Here is a 23,326-nt window from a genome sequence, read left to right as displayed (position 1 = left end):
GCTGCCAATCACAACTTTTGCATGTCTTTTCCCATTCCAAAAGGATGAGATGCCTCTCCTAAAGTTTAGTGACAGGCAGTGACTTTAAGCTAAAATACACTGGTATTTTTGGTACTTTGGCCCTAACCTTTTCGCGTTGGGCCTTGCCCACTGCTGGAATGCAACCCCCCTGCCCAGTGCTTCACCAAAATGTAATTCAGCCCTCAAGTTGAAAGAGGTTCAACTCCTCTGAACTCCAGCCTTGCCTCTGCCACACATACAGAATTAAAAGCAGGGATATGGCAGGGCCCCACTAAAGACTGAAGGCCCAGCATGTCCCTTGGTAGAAATTAAACATCATCAACCACACCATCAGCTACAGATTAAAACTCCATCATGAGGAAGAGTACAGTCCCAGGGTGCTGTTAAGGGTGGGACCCGTTGGCAGAGGGCCTGTAACTCAAGAGCAGGGTTGGGGAACAGGTGGCCCCCAGATATCATTGGACTGCAAGTCCCATCATCCCTCACCACTGGCTATGCTGCAGTCCAACATCTAGAGGACCACCCATTCCCCTTTCCTGCTCAAGAGACAGCCTATGGCCCAAGTCACAACCACAGAGTCTGCCCTTTCCCACTGCTGCTGCCACCGCCAGGAATGCCACCCCAAACGGTTCCATTCTGACATTGTATTCCCCCGTTTCTTTCCAACAGTGACCAGGCGGATGCTTCCTGGAACCATCCCAAGCAGTGGATAGAAACAACAGGCCATGGTAGATTGCTTCTGAACATGGAGGTTTCATCCCGCTGTCCTGGCTGAGAGCACTCTCTCTTCCAATTACACCCATGGGCATTAGTATAACTGCTCATTCAGTAGTGATCTAATTTGTACCTTTGCAACCCATTGGGTGAGAGGACAAAGCATGACCAATGTGAAAGCCCATGGATTTTAATTGAATCCAATCAATTGCTTTATTGATACACAATGCCCAAGAATATTATCTTCATAAAGGAAATACTAACTTGAAGACATAGTAATATTAGTATTTAGAAAAGATTATAAATGCACAGAGGTCTTCTTCTGCTTCCCCTTCCTCTTCTGGGATATTTTTGGATATTTCCCATTTCTTCTCCCTCTGCTATGGCTTGACTGGAGACAACTAGAACCTCGTCCTCACTGCACTGACTCAGCTCCGATGGAGTTCGAAGGATCCGTGACCCACTGTACTCATTGGGTAGATAGGCAAAAATTCCTATCATAGTGGAATAGTCTAAAAATAGCCAAGTTACAGGCTGGAGGGAGATGTTGGCCTAGAGTTACTCTTCAAATTGCTTTGATGGCTTTGTGAATGACCCTCCAGTTTCAGTGCCATTCAAATTATTTATATCGCTTTGCTGCTTTACTGCTTCCTTATGCTATTTGCTGACTATTCACAATAACACGCATTTATATTCTTGAGCACACTCCAGGAGAGAGCGGAGGACAGGAAGGCCTGGCGTGCTATGGTCCATGGGGTCACGAAGAGTCGGACATGACTGAACGGCTGAACAACAACAACATATGAAGATCACAGTATTTTCAGGCCATTGCGTATCAATAACCCAACAGAGTAGTTTCAATTAAAAGCTTGAGTCTGTGATCTTCCACACTCTCTTACTTTACCCTCTGACCCACTGGCTTACAAAGGTGCAGATTCAAACTCAGATTAGACCACCGAATTAACAACAAGCGTAACAGCTATGCTCTTGGAGCACCAGAAGGAAACGCCAGTTCGTGGGCCCAATTGATACCACAAGGTAGCAGCCTTTTGAGGCCTAGAGATCCTGCTTTATACGAATCTTATAAACACGAATAAAAACAAAGTTCCAGAATTTAAACGAGTGACTCAGCACGTGAAGTAGACTCCAAAGAGAGTTCCAATTGTTGTTGTTGTTGTTGTTCAGTCGTTCAGTCGTGTCCGACTCTTCATGACCCCATGGACCATAGCACACCAGGCCTTCCTGTCCTGCGCTCTCTCCCGGAGTGTGCTCAAGTTCATATTCATTGCATCGGTGATGCTATCTAGCCATCTCATCCTCTGCCGTCCCCTTCTCCTTTTGCCTTCAGTCTTTCCCAGCATCAGGGTCTTTTCCAGGGAGTTTTCTCTTCGCATTAGGTGGCCAAAATACTGGAGCTTCAGCTTCATTATCTGTCCTTCCAATGAGCACTCAGGGTTGATTTCCTTTAGGATGGACTGATTTGACCTCCTTGCAGTCCAGGGGACTTGTAAGAGTCTTCTCCAGCACCACAGTTTGAAAGCATCAATTCTTCGGCGCTCAGCCTTCCTTATAGTCCAGCTCTCACAGCCATACATTACTACTGGGAAAACCATAGCTTTGATTAGACGGACCTTTGTCGGCAAGGTGATGTCTCTGCTTCTTACTATGCTGTCTAGGTTGGCCATAGCTTTCCTCCCAAGGAGCAAGCGTCTTTTAATTTCATGGCTACAGTCACCGTCTGCGGTGATCTTGGAGCCCAAGAAAGTAAAATCTGTCACTGCTTCCATTTCTTCCCCTTCTATATGCCAGGAAGTGATGGGGCCAGATGCCATGATCTTAGTTTTTTTAATGTTGAGTTTCAAATCAGCTTTTGCACTCTCCTCTTTCACCCTCAACAAGAGGCTCTTTAGATCCAGATGCCTACAAATCACATCAGTATTTATTGATCTTGCATCATGTTCTTCAGTCAAGAGTGCCAGGAAAACATGGTTGGGATGTAATGTCTTAAAGTGAAGATGCATATCCATCTGTCAAATCTGTTTTGAGCTCTTATTATACCCAGACTCCAAGTTCCCTTCCTTCCTAAGGGGGCAACGGACCATGCAGCAATCGAGGCTGACCTTTGCTGAACTCTGCCCACTATTCTGAAGCTGATCAGACCAGTCAATTTCACATGCAAATGCCTATAAATCAGGGGCACGGAGCCACACGCCCACGGGCTAAATCCAGCCAGCCTGGGTTAACCAGATGGGCACCAGTTGGGGAAGGCCGATCTATTGTGTTAGTAGAGCAGCAGGACTCTAGAAAAAATTATGGGGCAAAAAGATCACATTAGGGTATTGAGTCATCACCCAGAGTTTCCAATCTGCCCATCCCAGGGCCCCATCTACACTGGGCTTTTACTCCGGGGTGGGTGCAAGTCGTGGTCCCTTGTGATAGATGACAGTCGCGACTTCGCAGCCATCCGTGGTTTTCGCCTGGAAAATGCAAGGTTCCAAGGAGTCGTTTTACTGCAATTGGGGGGGGGGTTGCGGGTTTCCCCACGGTTGCGGGCCGTCTGCTCCTTCCCCAAACCGACTTCGCATTTTGCAGCGGGTGTGTTGTAGGCATGCATAGTGCCTGCATCACTCTCTGACACCCCTTTACTCCCCTTGTCCCTTCGCAGCTGCGCAGTTACAGACGCAGAGGGGCGTTTTCATATTTAATCACACTATCACACATTTTTGCAGCTTCATATCTTCGCAACGGTTACTTTTGGACTCGGTACCCAAGGGCTGGGGGGAGGTCTGGGGGGAGAACCAGCATTGCTCCGGCCACCATTTCAGAGCAATGGCTAGGCACGTACTGCTCATACTTGTTAGTGCAGTACATCGCGAGTGTATCGCAGGGCATGCTGACTCCAAGCTGCATTGCTGCGCAGTTGTGACGGGGTGGGGGGGTCAAAGCAGTGCCATATCGATGTGGCCCTGGTCAACAGTCTGGGTAGTAACTTGGCTGAGAAGGCCAACTCAACACCCCCTTCTCTCCCCCCACCCCAACCACCAATCATTTGATGGTTTCCTGGCTTTCGCATGGTTTTCCCCCCCATTCTTCTAGGGTTTAGTTACTATCAGCAACAGTGTTACACTGAACTATGTGCTGGCATTTTTAGCATCCCTCCCCCCAAGAATGTCTCCCCCCCCCCCCAGCTTCTCCAAATTTGGATTTGGTCCTCAGGCTGAAAGTTTCACAAGCCCTGCTACAAATGCACAATGCTGACTCCCCTGGCAAGCCTATTCAAAGATTTCCTAGCAATGGCCCCTGACACCCATGCTGTTCACTGGGCAGCTGAGAGAGGTGTTTGATTCCCAGATCAACTATTGCCTCTTACAATTGATCTTCTGTAGCACACGGAATTACCTACCTGTTCTACAAACTAGGGCAAGCTTAGAAGTCTTAGGAAGTTACAAACCATACTTTGTCTTGATGCTCTCCATATTGCAATGAATTAAACCTAATGCTTTGCTTAAAATAATCTGGTGTATTCTGAATAATAGCAATGACTCAATACCCTAATGAGATCTCTTCATCCCATCATCTCTTATGGAGTCCCACTGCTCTACTAACACAGTTGTTACAAAGAGTGAACAGTACCAACTCCATTTTGAGACACAGCCACAAAGCCAGGCGTCTTCATCCCCAGCCTCTGCAAAGGTGGGAGAAAGGCACAGGAATGGGGTTGAGAGCAACATGCAAGACTAGATCAGGCCATTCAGTTTCTAATATACTTCTTAAAATGCTTTCCCCAAAGACAAAGGTGGGGGTCAAAATTCAGGAAAACATGAATGTGCTGGAGAGCTAGAGTGATATCTGGTAAGTTACCTAGTCAACCACCTGCAATATGCTCCTATTGTTGAACTCCAGCCTTGACACCTGTCATTAGGACAGTCATTAAGATGCAAGGCCATCTTTTGTTAAAAGAGTAAAAGATAGCAAGTAGGACTCTTGTGTCCGCAAGTCTGCATCATCCCCAAGCACCCTCTTTTGTGATACGGGATGGGAGGCCAACTCAGTCTTTCTCCCACAGCAAGTAGCACCATTTCCAGGGCCTCTGAGCAGTGTCTGGCTCATCAGAGTGGTGATGCCACTGCCTTTCTCTGAACTGCATAAGACGCCTCAGGTTGGGGCAGTCCCGAGTCCCTCTCTTCCCAGAGGTGGGGGGCCATGCTGCTGAAATCACTAGGTGCCTCACCCCTGCAGGGGTATGGTGCCACACTGCTGCTGAACTCACTCAGTCTCCCCTCCAAGAGGAAAGGCTCCATGCTGAAATCACTGAAATTGCTAAGCTCCTTGCTCGCCAGAGCAAAGTACCAACAGTGGGTGCTTTGCCTCCCCTAGCCAAGGCTCTCTGCTTTCCTTCCTCTTCACGAGAGAGCAGGGATTGCAACACACACTAGTTCCTGTCTGCAGGAAAGGGCTTCAGCCCAAGGAAAGGTGTAATTGTTTTTAGGTCTTACGAGAAATTGTAGCTTCCACCCCCTTTCCCTTCTGTCTCTGCGCGTGCGCGCTTCAAGCCTCAGAAAGACTCCTTCTCACTATCTTGAAAGCTACTTTTAAGCCTGTAGCTCAGCTTCACCAAGAATGCAGCTAATTTCCCCACCACAGCACAACTTGGTGAAGTCTGGCGCATCCCCAGTTGGTCCTAAGCGTTAAATCCATTTGCTCAGCTAATTCCCCCAAGACCAGCTTGCGTATTTGCATCTTGCCTCAATAAATGTGCCATTGTGGCGTTATCTCTGACAGTGTCCGAGTGTGAACCTCTTTGGGGGGGAATTGCCTTCTTAGCCATAGATGCTCTATTGCCAATGTCTAAAGATTCCTTGTAAGCGGGTGCATGAGTCTCGTTAGAACACGTGCAAGTTTGTACACATAGAGCACATCATGTAACACAATAGATCAGCCTTCCCCAACCTGGTGCCCATCATTCGCAGGCACCACGACCATTGACCACGCTGACTAACCACGACGGGAGCTGCAGTCGAAAATATTTGGAAGGCACCAGGTTGAGGAAGGCTACAATAGGTGATAGCAGCAACTAAATCACTTAGATTTCCAGTGGACTGTTGATTTCCAGTGGTAAAACTGGGGCAGCTCAACCATTTGATTTGGCTTTCCTAATGACCCCCTAAGGTATCCAAAACAGAACCCAGGGTACATCACATGCAGGTATCCCACTGTTGCCTTTGTAGGATAGGTGAAGAGTACATGCATTCCATACATGTAGCTAAGACACCTGACATATCATTCACCCCGTGGGTGGGGGGTGGGGAAGGAACTTGGTAGAAAAGGGAGAGTGAGTTGGGACTCTCCACAGGCTTTGAGAAAGGGCTGTAGCTCACTGGTTGAGCACATCCGTTGTATGCAAAAAGGCATGGGTTCAACTCCAGCAACACCAGGTGGGGCTGGGAAAGATGCGCATCTTGAAATCCTAGAGGGTTGCTGCTAGTTAGCATAGGCTAAATGGACCAACCATCTGACTTGGCACAAGGCAGCTTCTTGTTTTACTGCCAAAAAAGGAAAAAGAGGGAGTCAAGCATCATGCATAGGGCTGCATCACAACAGTCACAGGCTGTCGGGACAATCTGTGGGGATCTTCCCTCTTGTATGCACCCACATCGTATCATGAGTCAGTAAGGTTACAACAGGTTGCTGGCCTAGAGCAGCCTCCCCGCAACCTGGGGCCCTCCAGATGTGTTGACAACTCCCCACACATCTGGAGGGTGCCGGGTTGCGGGGAGGCAGGCCTCGAGAGTAATTCCTTTACAGATGTATTTTAAGAGCCACACTTTTGGGCTCTACACAAGGCTGTATGCATTCCATGATTTGCCCAGGAACACAGACTGTGTTATTGAGTGCAGAACCAGCTCCCCAGGAGCCGAAACTCCTTAGAAGGTGTTTCTAGCCTTCAGGTTGCAAAGGTGTGCTTAATTAAGCACATACAGCCAATGGCTGAGTAAGACTGGCAAAGGCTTAGAGGGCATGGCTTGAACACGCTCATCACTGCCAGGGGTAACACAACAGTACCTTCATTCAAAATGCAGAATCCTTTCTACACAGCTTTGCATTTGGTCAGCCCAACGTTAATCTCCACTAGGTGCAATTCTGTGCCAGGACCATTCTGAGTTCTGCACTAATGTACAATGCCATGAGTTGTATAGTGAATGCCGGGTTCAAATTCCCAGCCATGAAGCTTACTCGGTGGCCTTTGGCAAGTCAACACACTCACCCTAATCTCATCGCAGCCACTACATGCCCTGTCCTGGGCTCAGGTAGAACAAGGGACACGAAGATGAGCAAGAATGCCTATAATCAAGAATCTAGTGTTGGGAGGCCTAGAAGTTCAGGTTCTCTGTTCTGTTTTGGAAGCAGTTCTGCCCAGGATAAAATTAACCAAGGTAAGATGACTCTGTCTTTCCCCTCCCTTTCTCTACCACCATCTATGGCTCAGGCAAATGGCACTGCCTTACACTTCATGAATGCACTCTCTCACATACACCTCTTCCACGCAGCATACAGGTCTCAATGACTTCAGATGACCAGTGGAAAATCAATTGTGCCTCCCATAGGTGGGGTGAACAAAATATTTTAGGCCAGGGGTGGGCAAACTTCCAGCTTGCGGGATCTTTGTTTACTAGAACCTCAAGATCCACAAACTGCAGCCTGGTGCAAAAGACATGCACGCGCACACAGAACTAAAAAATTCTGAGCCCAAGGATTTGTTTTACAGAACTGAACGGAGATCACAGTCCTTCTGCATAAGAATCCATTCCCCAAGCGTTCTTCATTTCAGCAATAAAATTGGGGTGAGGGAAGTGAGGAGACATTTTGTTGCGGGTATTAATCAGGGCTAGAAATCCTTGCTAATCTACTGCAAATCCCCCAGAGATCTACCAAGAGATCCAGATCTATTGTCTGCCCACCATTGTATCAGGCCATCTTTCTAGCAGAGTTTTTATTCGTTACGTATGATTTCTGCTACTTCTGCCAACCATGGACAAAGGGCAGTTACACAGCACTTAAACGCTGGTCTCCAAGTGGGCAGCTTCAGGAAAGCTAGAACATTCAGTTTCAATACATCCACTCACCCGCAATAGGCAATACTGCCCTCACCCCCCTAGGATGTTTTAAAGGATGACTGCAGTCACACTTGTGAAGCATTGTTTGAACAGTAATGTTTTACACAAGTCTCAATAATGGAAGTATAGATCTATTAACATATCCCAACACAAATCAGGTCTCCCTGAGACCCAGACTAAGAAATTAATCATTTCCCCATCTTTGCTTAAAAGATGGATCGGTCTACTATGTATGTGAGATTTTAAACAAGCTATGTTTGCCTTTATATGAATGTTCACATACCTTCCCGCTTTTCTGGCTGCATAAAAGAAGCTAGGAAAAAGTAGGGGGGAAAAAACCAAACAAGTAAGCAAGGTTCGTTTATTTTATTTTATTAGGGTTTTAAAAAGGTATCTATTTCTCCAGCAGGGTAAGTCACATTTGAGGATTGCGGGAGTTCAGTTTCAGACAAAGGAAGAAAAAAAAATCAGCTTTGCATTACTTCACTATAGCTCAAGTGTTTTAATATTCAAATTGAATTTTAGTAATATGCAAGCCAAGCTCAGCTTCAATGCAGGATACACTATATGTAAAATCTGCCCCACATTCATGTTAAGTTTGGTTTACATGGGGAAAGAGATGAGACAAATATCACCAGAAGGCATTCAATTGAGTCAGATAAAAAAGCTGAACTGCAATAGACTCCCACCCCATTCCCAAGCATTAAACATGCCCATGTCGGTTTTACAATAGATAGCCTTGTTCTTCCAGAAGTCACAACCCGTGGGTGACCCATCGGAATACTCCACATCTGAGCTTTAAAGAAATCTACTACACATCCATTTCCCAGATGAGGCCATCATGCAATCTAGATGGATTTTGGGAGGAGGATGAACATTTTGACAGCAAATATGGGGGTTTAAAAAAGCAGTAAAATGAAATTTGTTGATGACTTACAAGCACACACTATTAGTGCAGCTAGATTATCAAAGCCTGTTTTCCTCTTTACCGAAACAAAAAAATGGCACCAAAAATATAAAAATGCTTGACAAATTTTGTTCAGAGGAGCTAGACTGAAAGCAAACAGAGGAATTATATTCTGTTTGGGAGGGACTGGGGGAGAAAAACGCCACACATCAAGATCTACATATTTCCTTCTTTTTTGAATTAAGCCATGAAGCAAACTTATCCCAATCCATCTAGCATTATGGGTTGGGCCCCCTTTAACTACTTTGGAGTAAACATACCTTCGATCAAAAAACCCCCAGTGCTTAGTGAATTTCCATAAAACCATATCCTACTAAATCTGTACATCTATGAACTAAATCAAGGAGTGAGGGGTTGGGGGGCACAGCAGAGGCAGAAGTTATTATGCGGCTATTTGTCCATTCCAGGCAGATTTCTACCAAAAAATACAAGCTATTCTGCCCACCATTTCAGTTTCTCAGTTAAGACATCCTCCTGCTATGCTTCTGAAGTACCACCTTTTTGGCAGAATATACTTTTATTTTTTTGCGCTACCGTCTTAGTCACTACTGCACATACCAGCCTTAAGTGCAAGTTCTCAAGAGATAGAAACTAGTTCTAGATCATATGCAAAGAAACTACAATGTCACACAGAAGCCCTATGGTGCTTTTGTTAGGTCAACAGTACTTGGCTAGTTGTACCTACATTGGCAATCTGTAGAAAGTGTGTCTGAGAGACTAAATGACAAGACTTAAGGTTGGGCTTGTTTTAAAAAAATCCCAGAGTTTCATGAACTGTTAACTTCTAGCCACAGCACCACGTGGCTGATTTAGAAACTCCCAAAAGCTGTTTTTAGCCATTACTTTGAAGAGCTCTACAAAGCAAGAAAAGCAGCATGTTTCTTGCAATGCACATTCATGGCCTCCAAAGTTGGATGAGCACCCTGTGTGTCACATCAAATGAGGACATTTATGCTAAGAGGAGAACACACTCAGTTGCGACTCGCGATGCCACACGAGCTAGCCACGCATGCTCTGTATCCCACAATCCAACCTTTTCCCTGCAGCAGCTGCTTTCCAAATGCAGAGCTTCTCTCCCTGCCCCCACCTCTTCAATGAAGTGGAGAAACCATAGTAGTGGTTGATCTGGGTCTGCATCTGAATTCTGGTGTATACAGAGGGTCTGAACATGGGTCCTGGTGTTTAGCTGGTCAGGCCAAGCTGTGTTCAAATTGAATCACCTTCATGTGAAGCCATTTAAAAAGTAGTTAGAAGATTATCTAAAGACACACTAAGAAGTAGGTGAGGTATCAGCCTGTGCACCAGCACTTGATTAAAACAGGACAGATCTCAAGAACCAGGTGGGGCTGAGACCTTCTGCACCAACGACTGTCACCCGTTTCTTTTGATGCAGGCGGAGACGTGTAGCCCTTATGTCCCGGTATTCTCTAAGCCTCCCTCTAACAAACATTCTCCAAGGCTCATTCAAACGATAGCTGTGTCCTCTCCGACTTTGAGAGAATATGGTATGTTCAGAAGACTGCTTTTACCAAGAGCACCATAGGTGGCCAGGCCAGGAGAATTTTGCCATTTCTTCTCATTCTATACCAGGCCAGCTGAACTCCAAGACTTCGGTTATCGACTAGTTTCCCTTTGCAGTACCTTGTATTGAAGCCACCCGAGATGCAACTTCCGGGGTTTCCCCATGAAGCTTCTCTCATGGGACTTCAGTGGTCCCGCTTCTCACCCCAATAGCACAAGAAAACTACACCAGATGCATTAGGTGGTTCAGGTGACGTTTCCTTAAGCAGCTCAGAAATCACACACCATCATGGAAAGACACAACATCCAATATCTTCTTTAAAAACTGCTCCACCCACCCATTTTCCCGCCACTCATTCTGCACAGATTAGTTTCTTCACAGGAAGCGTACAATACATACCTGTAGTACCTAAATCATGTGCTCTCCAGTTACAGAACATGTTCCTCTCTGGCAATTAATGTAAAATTCTTGTGTTTGCTTACAAGGGAATACTCAAATTATAACAAGCAATCAACTGAAAATCTTCCAATTAAAGGACATGGGGGAAGGATTCAGGCAGCTACGTCAGGAGTTCACACACACAAAGCAAACCCAACGAAGAGCCTTTTAGTATTGATTTAGTATCCATTGCATAACCATCATAGAATCTCTTCACATTACCACACAGCCACCATCAACTGCTCTGGAAACTTAAAAAGGGTACAGGCCAATACTTATAACTTGCACACTTACTATATAGAAATTATGTGCCCAGTAGAGCTTTAAAAAGAAAAAAATATATATTCAAAAGGAAGCCTGCAGGTCTTACATGCCAAGTCATGTTTTTGACGCTGTTGTCAAAGTGGCAATACTGTTGAAGCAAATATTTAAACACGGCAAGAAATAAAGGACAAAAGAGCATTTCTATAACCAAATAAACGTCTGATATTTCCTTTTTCCCTTTAAGAATACAAGTAAGGTCACTTTTAGCCTTGGAACGGATGCATGTTCTGCCTGCGATGAGCTTGCTAGCTACTACACAACATTGGAAGTCCTCTGCTAAAGAATCTAATTTGAAGAAAGCTGTAGTTACAAGAAGAATCTACTGTCAGTATGTAAGCTTTCCTTTATGGCAATTATTGATTTTGTATGACTCGGGAGGAGAGAGCCTCAGGTTTGTTTTCCCAGCAGGATGCTGAGCATCAAGTGGCTTTCAAGCAGCATGGCGGGGGGCGGGGATGAGGAGGAGAGAGGGCCAAAAGGTTTTGCCATTTAGATCATACGATTGCGTTTATGGGTCGGGGAGTCCGTAATGCCATCACCACACTGGGCTGAGGTACGCTTTCTAGTTCCACCATTGTCCAAGTGGAGTGCCATTTCTTCGGATATGAAAGTGTTCAAGTCAACATCATGGAGTCCATTTCTCCTTCGACTACCATTGGAGCCACTGCTCACGTGAGTGGGCGAGCCCGGGGTACTTGAGCGAACACTTATACTAGCCATTGCACCACTAAGACCTAGAGGAGGAAAAGAAAGCAACAATTAGAAAAAAGCCATATACAGGAAAGTCACATGCCACTCAAAGGTTACACGATGTGTTCAGAGATGTGAAGGGCGAGAAAACATCTGTCCATTCCACCCCCAGGCCTTTACATCTTTACATGCATCTAAGAACTGTTCTGGACCTTCCTGGGTGCTGATCAGCTCACATTTGAAGTTGCAGGCTCTCTCCTTGCAAAAGACGGGTTGAGCATGACTGGTTGAGTAAGAAAACACAAACCAGACAAGTCAATACACTGACCTGGATCACACACAACGGCAGCAATTCCTGGATTGTTGAACACAGGAACTGCAAAGAATGAGCGCCATGTGTGAACCATTTCCAATTTCAATTAACAGCCCAGAAACACTGTTCCTGGGATTTTCTGTGACATGCAAACCCAGAAACTCTGGGTCGTTTATGGGTTAAACAACCTAGAGTTAACCCCCAAAAATAAAGCACGGGGAATAGATGGTTAACTCTGGATTGTTTCTGGGTTCCATCTTCATGAAACTGGAAGTCACTCACACACAGCACTCATTCTCAGCACTTCCCAGGTTAAACAACCCAGAAATTGCTGCCACTACACGCAAACCGGGTCACTGTGTTTCCATTTATTACTTGAAGCCTTGGGGCTTTCAGGAACTTCATGACTTTTGAGCCTCTCCAGAGGGCAATTAAGGAGAGGAGGATGGTCCACCATACTTTCCACATGCCAGAATTTCAGAATAGAGATAGGAAAAAAAATATGTAAGGCAAGACTATTTCCTCCAAGGCCCATTAAGAAGGGCCCCCTCTCACCACAAGATCAAGGTCCCCTTCTTCCTCGAACCAGTGCAAAGATACCTACGACCAATGCCCTGGGCCTTTAATGCAAACAGGCCATGCATGGGTATGTTTCACTGGAGGTACTTTTTGCATTCCCATTTAGAGAGCCACTCAGGCAACAAGTCAGGCTCTTTGTTGCCTTGGTGACCCATGATGTTATGCAAGGGGCTGGGAATTTAAAATATTTTCCAGCTCTTGTGTTTTGGTCACTTGCTTAAGCCACCTGGACTGTTTTTTTCTTATACAAACTGTGCAAGCATATCTGAAGGGGGGCAGGGGGCATACTGCGATTTTCATGCTAGTTAACTGGGAGAATGCTAGTGGCAGGTACAATGCCCAATGCTTGATAATCTGAATAGGCTTAAGAGGTTCCTGAACATGGATCATGGGCTACAGGAGAGGAGAACTTGTCATCTACACAATAGTTGTGCAGTCCAGAAACTTCAGCTGGTCCAAAATAAGGCAGCAAGACTGTTAACAGGGCCAGGCCAATGAGATCACATTACGCCAATACTTTTCCAGCTGCACTGGCTGCCAGTCCATTTCTGGGCCCAATTCAAAATGCTGGTATTAACATTCAAAACCCTTAACGGCTTGTGGCCAGGTTATCTGAAAGATCCCTGCCTGGACCCTAAGATCATCCTCAGCAGCCCTCCTCCGTGAGCCCCTTCCAAAGGAAGTGAGGCAGGTGGCTACCAGGAAGAGGGCCTTTTCTGCTGTGGCATCCCAGCTGTGGAATGAGCTCCATAGAGAGGTTCACCTGGCACCTACATTGTAGTCCTTCCGGGGCCAGGTGAATACCTTATTATCCCAGTATTTTAGCATTTTAGTTTCCTAGTCTTTTAGCTTTGGTGTTTTAAATCTGTATTTTAAATCTCTGCATTGCTGCTAGGGTTTATTCTGACTGTATTGTTATATTGTGGTTTTAATGCTTTTATATTTTAGATTGTTTTATCCTGCGTTTTTTGGTTTTAATTTCTGTGAATTGCCCAGAGAGCTTCGGCTATTGGGTGGTATAGAAACGAAATGAAAATGAAATAAATAAATATGAATTTAAGTGCATGACAGCTGAAGCATGGCCACCAAGGTTATAAAGGCTGCCTTTCCTGAAGAAATAGAGTTGCCAACTCCTGAGCTGGCCAGAAAAGTTTAGCAAAGATGTACAAATAAAGCCAGATGAACAGATGAACCACTTTTCAAACCGTGGTGTGCATCTCCGAGATGGAAGTCAAACTACCACAGGGAGAGAAGCCAAGAATTCCATTGTCTGACCAGCACAAAAAGACCTCCAACCCTTTTGGGCCGCTGGGCACATCTGGAATTTTGAGTGCTCTGGCCAGTCTGATAAAATGGTTGCTATGGGGGTTAACCATTTACAAAACGGCTGCCATAGCAGGCACAAAACACCTATTTCCCAAAGGCAAACTGGTGAGGCTAAAAGAAAAGTGACATGCCCAAGAAGCTAAGTGCAAGGCAGAGGTGGGTTCTGAGCTCCAAGACACAAAGCCACCATTCTGAGCCCCAGTTTTCTGCTCTTATACCCACTCTAAACCAGGCAAAACACACACCACACCAAAGCAAGCAAACAAGCCAGTTCACTCACACACACACACACACACACACACACTCCACCACCACCACCCCCTGACAAAACACACACAGCACAGGTAAAAATGCCCTTCGCTCCCTGCCATTCCTTCTGACCCTGCCCCCCAGATGCTGCACCCCCCCCAGATGCTACCCATCACCTTCAGCCTACCTTTTCCTTTATGGGTGCTTGGACATGCTCCCCCCAACCCACCAGAGGCATCCCTGGAAATAAACATGATGCTCAACATCAGCACTTTGCTTTGCAATACACCAGTCTCCCAGTTGAAAAAATAATTTCTGAATTGTAAAAAAATCAAAGGGGGCCAAGGAGCCTGTAGGATACCATGAGAGGTCTCCACAGGCAGCAGAACCTAACAGAACCTCTCCACTGATTTTGCAAAAGCAAGAACATAACTGGAATGGGACACCCCTTTTTAAGGAGCACTGAGGCAATCTGTGGACATAGCTTGCATAACTAGCTGGTGGCCTTGCTGCCTAGACAAAGGCTACGTGTCTTCCTAGAGAGTCCTACTGTGCCAAGGCCACTTAGTGCTAAAGCTCCTTCCTCCATAATCTCTAACTTCCTGTAAAGTTTTAGGGATCTGACTGACCTGCTGCAGCGCTGCCTACCTTCCTAGCAAGGTAGCCTGCCAATGTTTACAAACTGAGGACAACAGTTTGAGGAGGGGGAGATGATTCCTCTCTTGCCAAATAGCTGGGAAGGAGGTAGAAGACTGGAGTGGCTCTGGGTGACTAGGAATGGACTGTGTGCCAGTAATACAGAATGCTGTCAAGACACAGGACTCTGCTTTCTCAAGTGACTATAGTACTGAATAGCCCATACAGTCTAAGGCCTGCCCAAGACCTGTCACCTCCATGGTTGTACATTCAGGCAGAAATTATGTGGACTGAGTTCATGTACCGCAGAACAGGTTTAGGGCAAAGTTTTTCTCCTACACTGGCACACAGCTCAAGTCCCATAACCACAGTCACCAGGATCCGTCGAGAGACTGTGGCTCAGCCCTGCACTACGCACTGGGATTTTAATGGATCATCAGCCCAGTGATCCTCAGCAAGCTATTCCAACGTTCTTCCCAAACTGTAAAACTTGGCAAGAGCCATTAGAGAACTATGCCCACCCCTTGCTCAACATACCGTTTCAGAACTTAAGCAGCAAAAATGGAGCTTCATAAAATCAGATTACAGCAATCTTTCAAGATATACATGTGAAGAAAGATTAACATCTACCTTGAATACGTTCAAGATACAATACAGTATTAGCACACTAGCACAGCGGACATAGTCCTAGTCTAAATGTTGCGGTCAAGCTATGGATGGTCCAGATTCATGCAAGCCCTCCAAATTTCCTTCCTGCTTCACAGAACTGGTTTATAGTTTTATCCCAATGCAAACTAGAGCAATTGCAAATCAGAATGGGATGTCATGGCTTAAGGCCAACTATGGTGTACAGCAAATATAAGCATGAAGCAGCAAGCTAGGGAAGGAATTTGAGTACATTAGAGGAAGCAGACTCATCCAAGGCACAGCCCCAACATGGTTTGGCAACAATCTCCGAACCAGGCCAAGCACCCCTTTGATGGCCACACACCCCATAAGAACACATAACCGTGAGAAATGCCATTATAGCCAAGGAGTAGTTTCAAACCCAAGCTAGAGATGCATAAACCTCTGAACCATTTAAATAATTCAGCTGATCAACTGATTAGAAGGCAAGTGATCAATCAGATTTAAATAAGTTTGCATAGTACCAAAGTCTCGGTGCCTGTGGGGTAGCCAAATGATAAGGCCTTGCAATTTAATAAGAGCTATAATGCATGGATAGATGCAATGGCCATCTAATATTTTATTCCTACCAAACCCTAAAGAATAGTGTTCTTAACACCGCCCATTAAAATTGACGCTCGCTTTTAAAAGTTTGATTTACCCCACAAGTTAAAGTCATACCTCTACTTTGGAGTAGCCATTGTGTATCTTTTTCTTACTTACGTGTTAATAAAACGATAGTCGAGTCACACTGAAACAACTTTCCTCCCATTTTAATTTCTGTAAATGGATGGCTCTGAGCATCATAAATATGAGGTCTTACCAAGTAATTGGATCTCATTACTCTGCTTCAAGGTTTTATATTTTGGCATTTTAACTAAGATACCATTCTCCAAAGTTGTACTAAAATGATGGGATTAATCCTGGAGAGCACGAGTTTTGACAACTTTATCTCGAAAAAGTCAACAGTACTCCTCGTCCAAGAACACTGGGCTGAAATTACATTGCGTCAACATATACTGTGGGCCTCGGCAAGGCTTGTTTACTGAGACAGTTGAATTGTTATGGCTAACGGCTAACACAATAAAACTGAACATATGTCAACAGTATCTGGTTTAGACGGCACCTGCAAGCCAGCAATCAAGCCAACAGACTAAGGCAATCGACAACCCACTGAACACCATTGCATCAGAATCCAGAAGGGTAGCAATCTTGTGACAAAGAACTCTGTGCCACTTTTTAAAAAGGTGTACCAGATGCATCTGCATACAGATGCCTTTGCTACAAAGTTAGGAAGGTGCCATGGACTCTTGTGTTTGCGGTTATTCACTTCCAGATCTGACAACTACAGGATATGATTGCACTTACCTGCAACTAGAGATCTAAAGGCATGGGAAAATTTGGAGGAAAATGGCCCCCATAGAGGTTTTTTCAATTTTTCAAACAGAAAAATCAGAAATTTGAAAGAGCAGTGAAACGTTCTTAGGGAATTCGTGAAATGGTTTCCAAGACAAACTTTCACTCCTTCAAAATTTATAATATGCTTTAAGACAAACTACAGCATTAAGAGAAAAGACATGTACAACAAATCCATGATGCATTTTTGTTCCTAGAGTTCAATATTTTCAGTGTTTAACTTATTAGCCAAATATGCTGCTAACCCTTAAGACTGACCATATGAAACTTGTTTCTATCTAAATACACTCTTGTTTATTACAACTTTTGTGGTTTCTGTTATCAACTTCCACCCTGCTTTACTTCTCAGATGGCAAAAAGATACATGTGCTTAGAGGCATATGGGTGCAGCAGTTTGTAGCTCTCTCACTATTCACAATTTTGCTTGTGCTGACATTTATACTTTTGAGATTGCAATCCCATGCGCACTTATCCAACAGTAAGCTCTGCTGAACAATGAGTGTTCTTCTGTGAACATGTACAGGATTGCTCTACAAATTTCATAAATGGCAAATAGTACCATTTTATAAGCTACAAATGATGCATTTTGTGTTGTTAGAGCCATAAAATAAGTTTAGATTTTATAAGAAAGTATTAGGTTTGATGGGGAGGGCAGTTTTCCATGATTTTTTCAAAACTTCCAGAAAATTTGTATTTCTACCAGCAACCCAATAATCAGCCACAATCAAATATGAGAAACATGCCTCTTGGCTCATCTCCTACTCTGGAAATGCTTCTAAGTGGTTTCAATTTAGTCAAGGGACAGTGCCCTTCCCTGCAGGAGTTCTGAAGCACTACCATATGTGCAAGAAATACCAGCCTCTCAACTTCTGTCCTGGGCCTCGACCAGAGCCAACGCACATGCACGCAAATAAGGAATACCTCCCCAATGCAACATTCAGTAATAAGCTCTGCTATATAACAGATTCCTAGAGAAAGAGCGTGCAAACATGTCTCCACGCACAGGAGACTAGCAAACATGTTTCCTTGAAGTTTGCCTCCATTATGTGTTTCATGAATTTACACAAGTACTGGGCAAGTTTGCCTATTCAATTAAACCAATGGCTTAAAATTCCATGGCATCTTCTGAAGACTCTGATCTTGGATGCAATGAAAACACTCCCAGAGGTTCACCATTTCAGTCATCAATGATGATCATTCCTCTCCCTTGAACAGCCACCTTCAACCTAGGATTGCCTAGCAGAATGTTCCCCTCCACTCCTCAAGTTTACAGGAAACTCAAAAAGGGAGGGGATCTTTGTGTTGGACGCAGACCAACCCATCCTCTCCCTTCCAAACCTCAAAAGTTTACAGGAGGGACAAGGTCAGGTTCACACAGTACTGCCTACACCTCAGTGCAGTAAGTCACTTTCCCTCTCTCACGTTCTCTACATAAGAAGACACCTCAGGGAGAAGTGGACCTGTGATCAGAAGAATCATCTCTCTCTACCATGAAAGCTATACTGTCAATACTAAAATGATAGAAGGCTCAAGTCCACAGCTAACGAAACCCAAGTGTAGGTCATAAAGAGTGAAACAGAGACCCTTCCAAAGGAGTGAAACAGGGGTGGGCAACCTGTTGCCCTTGCTTGTTCGTAACAGCTCTCACCCTAGTTATGCAAGTGCACAACAATGAATGGTAAACCAAAGGGAATGCATATACGCATCCTTAAAGAAGCTACATCAACACAGAAGTTAACCTTAGTTTTGATACTATTTCAGGAAACATGATATACAGGACATGCAGAGGTACCTTAAGGATGTGCTCTGAAGGCTCACCCCAAGTTCTCAAATAAGGAACTTGTCATAAGTCAGACACTTGCACCAAATCTGCAACCCCTCCTACTGATTATAGACTGCATAAAGCAGCCAGGACAGAGTCCTGTGCCACACCACTAATCTGAGCTTAAGAAATGTGCAATGTTGGCTGCTGCCAAACTGTCACTAGGAAAACAAGACTCCCAGTTGGTCACAAGAGCACTGGATACAACAGCAGGGATCCGATTACCTGCAGAGCTAGTTCTGTGCACCCGAGGTAGGTTCTTTCCAGCAGCAGTTCCTTCCTGCCCCATAGCAATCCACTCTGAGAAAGGGACGTTCAAGAGCAGATTGCAATACAGGAGGAAGATCTACTGTTCAAAGTCAAGGGCAGAAATGCAACAGGGCATGCCCAAAGCAGCACTTTCCCTTACAGCCACTGTTAACATGCTGAAATACATGCTACACAGTGCACTTTTATTTCATAAGGCAAAGCCAAGAACTTTCAGAGAGTCTGCAATGTTTTCTAAGAGGACTGAATAGCACACAAGGTGTTCTTGGTATAAATAAAAACAGCTGGCCTTTAAGCCAATTTACACATCAACCTGAGTCATAAGGGAACCAATTCTCCAATGATGCTGCCATCAAGAGGCTGCCCTCTCAGCCCAAGTCAAGAGCCATGACCGGGGGGGGGGGGTGTGTGCAGAAAAATGAACTTTTAAACTGAATCACTGTCATTCCTCTACTGACAGAGCACTGAGTTCATCAAGCCAGTATGGTGTAGCAGTTAGACTGCTGAACTGGGAAGAGACTCAGGTTCAAGTCCCCACTCAGCCATGAAGCTCACTGGGTGATTTTGGACCAGTCACGGACTCTCAGCCTAACCAACCTCACATGGTTATTGTGAGAGGAGAGGAGATCACATATGCCACCCTCGGTACCTTGGAGTAAAAGGTAGGATATAAATGTAACAATAAGTATTTTGACAAAAATACTAACCACAGCGGGATGGCCCCAGAAAGATGCAGGCGGTAGTACGGTGGATCCTAGAGGGGGATCTCTGATCGTAACTGTATTGCAATCAAATCAAGAATATAAATTTCCTTGCCATGAGACATTCCTAGGACTCCTCCCACACTAGTGTTAAATACCAGTTGTGAATCCAGATCAGACTCTGAATCCAGCAAGTCTGCTACTGAAGCGGTTTGTCAAACCACTTCAAGCAGAAAGCACGGATTGTCTAGCAATGGGTTTAACAGATTTGCACAACATGAAGCAAAGCAGGGACAGGGTTCACCATGATCAGGAAGGAACTTGAGAAATGTATTTACCAAAGCGGGTCTGCAACACTGAGGTTTTCAACAGAAACTGTACTTTCATTTAGGTTTCCTGACTCAAGCTCAGGAGCACCATTGATGACAAGCTGCCATGACCAACCTGATGTTTGCAGACACCCCCATCACACACACACACACACACACACACACTTACATCCTGGACTACATTATTTAATGGGGGATTCAGACACATCTTGTCCACCCATTCTAAACGTTGACTAGACAAGTTGTGGCCATCTATATGTTCTTGGACAGCAACTGCCACCAGTTCTAGCCAGTATAGCCAATAGTGAGGGATGATGGGAGTTGCAGTCCACCCCGGTCTAAAACTTAACATTTTAAAATAGACTATGAACTGAGCAAAGTATGCCACCTTTGTAACGCATTTAATTCCCCATATAGCTGAAATGTTTGAGTACAGTCCTTAGAAACACATCTCAAGTAGCCTGCACACACCACCTTGCAGTCTCAAAATCGCACCGCTAAATAACCAAACCCCAAGATTCCACAGGCCTCCTTTTCTAGCATTACGTGTGCGAGTGTTATGTTGGGCATTATTTCTAATGGTGTCCCTTTAGCAAAGACTTCGGTGTAGAAACCTGCCAACTACCAAAAATTCAAAGGAAGACATCGATTGTACAGTAGCTGTGACAGAAGTATCCAGGAACGTCACCGTACCGGATGTCAAATTAAAAGCATTAGGCTCACTTATAAGAAGCCTTTCAGATGACTCACTCCCACCTTCTCCAATGAGATAGAGATAAACCTGTTTAGATTGTTAAATTGTGGATATGTAGAATACTGTGAGAATCAACCCAGGGACAAAACTTATCAGATACACACACATTCATGTCTGAAAAATATAACCTGTAGTCAGATTGGCTATTTATTATTTATTTATTTTATTCATAATACTTTTATACTGCTTAATATAGTAAGAGAGCAATAGTATGACTAGACACTGTCTAGAAGGCCCTAGGATTTTTTGGTTTCCTGGCTCCGAGCTCAGAGCCAGGAAATCACGTCTCTGCCTTCCACCCCGCCCCACATAGCCTGTGCAGAGAGAACCGCAGCAGCTGCCACCCGTGCTCATAAAGCAGAACAGGGCGAGGGCGAAAAAGGAGCATTCCTGGGGGGCAAGGTGAGTAGAGTGCGGAAGCCCCTTTACACAGCTTCCTATGGGGTTTCCAAACCTGTCCCCGCCCCCCTCTCCAACGACCCAGCCAGACACGCAAAATCACAAATCTAACCAAGAATACAGAGCACAGAAGAAAGGATCCCCTCAAGCCTCCACCTGACATGCATAGGATAGTCGCCAGCCTATGACTTTGGAGGCTGGCCACTATCTCGATAGGATCGCGCCCTTAAATCTCTATGTGGTTCACATTACTTCTGTGATGTAAACTTACAGCAAATTTCACTAAGTGTAAATCCTTACATAGACAAAATGGCATCATCTATGTAAAAGAGGGAAGCATCAGCAGGCTTGTGGGAATCCCACATTTTGCAGAAGCATACGAATGTTACACACACACTCCCAAGGCAGCAAAAAATCAAGAGTCCAATGAGGAGTGAGCATGCTCTATGGACACAGCTCTATGCTAACTTCTGGAGAGCAAAACATCAGGGTCGAGAGAGAATGGACTATCCTGAAAGAGGAGGGCTGGCTGGCAGCCCCCCTAAACAGGAGGACTTCACATACAATGTTTGTTTCTGGTTCCACTTGTGTCAATCTTGTACACAAACCTACAGTGACCTAAAGTAACATTCTACTCTAAAGCCACAGAAAGGCAGAGATTTCTGTTACAGCCATGCAGGCCTGACATCTCTCTAGTTACTGCCTCCAGTAATGAAGAAAAAAAAACAATACACCCCAAGTAACCTTAAATGGCCTCTGGTTTGTGCCCATTTTAAAGGAAGCACTGCCGCAGGAACAAAGTGATTCATGGGAAACCTGCAGTCACACCCAGAACTCAAAACCAAGAGGACGCAGTTCCACTGCAGGCTTTACTGGCACTTCCAGAATGAAACTGAACTGGCTGCTCCTACAATTGCCCACGTCCCACATATGGGGCTTTCACCCAGATTTTAATGTCTACAGCGATGCCCCTCTCTTCACCCAGATTCTAGCCGATGACAGCTGAGGTTGTTGCTGCAGGCTTATTATTGCTCAAAACCCAAGCAGCAAGACAAACCTGCAAAACATGAAGCCAGAACAGCATGACCTTATTCTGAGTCATGCCACTGCTGTACAACTACCTAGCCCAGTACTGTCTACTCTGACTGGCAGCAGCTTCCTGGAGTCTGAGCCCTGTTCAGAGATCCTTTAACTGGAGGTGCGGGGAGCTGAATTTTATGCATGCCAAGACTGCTCTACTGTTGAGCTACTGGTCACACACTCTCCCCACCCCTACACACACACACACACACGTCCCCCACAATAGAAACAGATGCCCCAACATGTACAGAGCAGAAATCTTGAGGAAGACAATGCCTTCAGCAATTTTGGCTGTTTTAATGGGATGGAAGTATTCATGTTGGTTAGTGGATATTCCTTGCAACCATAACCTATGTTGCTATTGGGCCAGAAGAACAGCCCACCATTGCAGCCAGTGGTAGGGTTCAGCTTTGCAATCCTAAGAAGCAACATTTCCCATTCTCATCATACCAGGAGAAATCTAGCAGGGGAAAAAAAGAGGCTTTGCGACAGATATGCCATTCTAACACTAATTCCAGGCGTACACCAAGCTAGAGGTTTAAATCAATAACAAATGATAAATTGTATTCAACTGCAATTCAGGTTATTCTCTTCTCATTCCATTATTTATTAGGCTACTGAGTTGGGGTTTGAAACCAAGAACACGCTGACAGTTATGAAAGAAACCACTAATGCAGATTTAGAGTCACCACTTCACAAGCAGGTACTGAAAGCTTGATTCTGCTTCACTTTTAGAGGAGGGGGTGGGGGGAAAGAGATGCTAGCTGAAGTGATCTCATCTAAAGTATGCAGCCCAGGTCACACAAAACATAAAACATTCTGCAGTGCTAATTGAACTTTAAAAGCAAGTTTATTAGAACTGTGCCCCTTCATTCCTAAGACTCAAGAGCAGAAAGACTTAAATGTTCATGATTACACCAAATGACTTAAATAAAATCTTGCACTACTGTGTTTGTCCAAGTCTGGACATTTTGTAAAGGTATTCCAGCTCTTGCCTC

At 44.9% G+C, this 23,326-nt stretch overlaps 1 protein-coding gene across 1 annotated transcript in view; it reads right to left on the bottom strand.

Annotated features, from left to right (window-relative positions):
* Nucleotides 1-8,206: 8,206 nt before the first annotated feature.
* The window catches only part of HAPSTR1 (HUWE1 associated protein modifying stress responses), a 30,106-nt gene continuing 14,986 nt past the window's right edge, over nt 8,207-23,326 (bottom strand). The window contains exon 4 of the mRNA XM_084818924.1: nt 8,207-11,835. Within this exon, the coding sequence (XP_084675050.1) occupies nt 11,591-11,835 (245 nt within the window). The 3' untranslated portion in view covers nt 8,207-11,590. The remainder of the gene's footprint in view (nt 11,836-23,326) is intronic.

Source organism: Heloderma suspectum, chromosome 12 (genome assembly GCF_057233095.1).
Source record: "Heloderma suspectum isolate Gila_16-S chromosome 12, 16-S_ref, whole genome shotgun sequence".
NCBI classification, from domain to species: Eukaryota; Metazoa; Chordata; class Lepidosauria; order Squamata; family Helodermatidae; genus Heloderma; species Heloderma suspectum.
The sequence above is the reverse complement of the archived record's forward strand: the minus strand, read 5'-3'. Positions and strand labels throughout refer to the sequence as shown.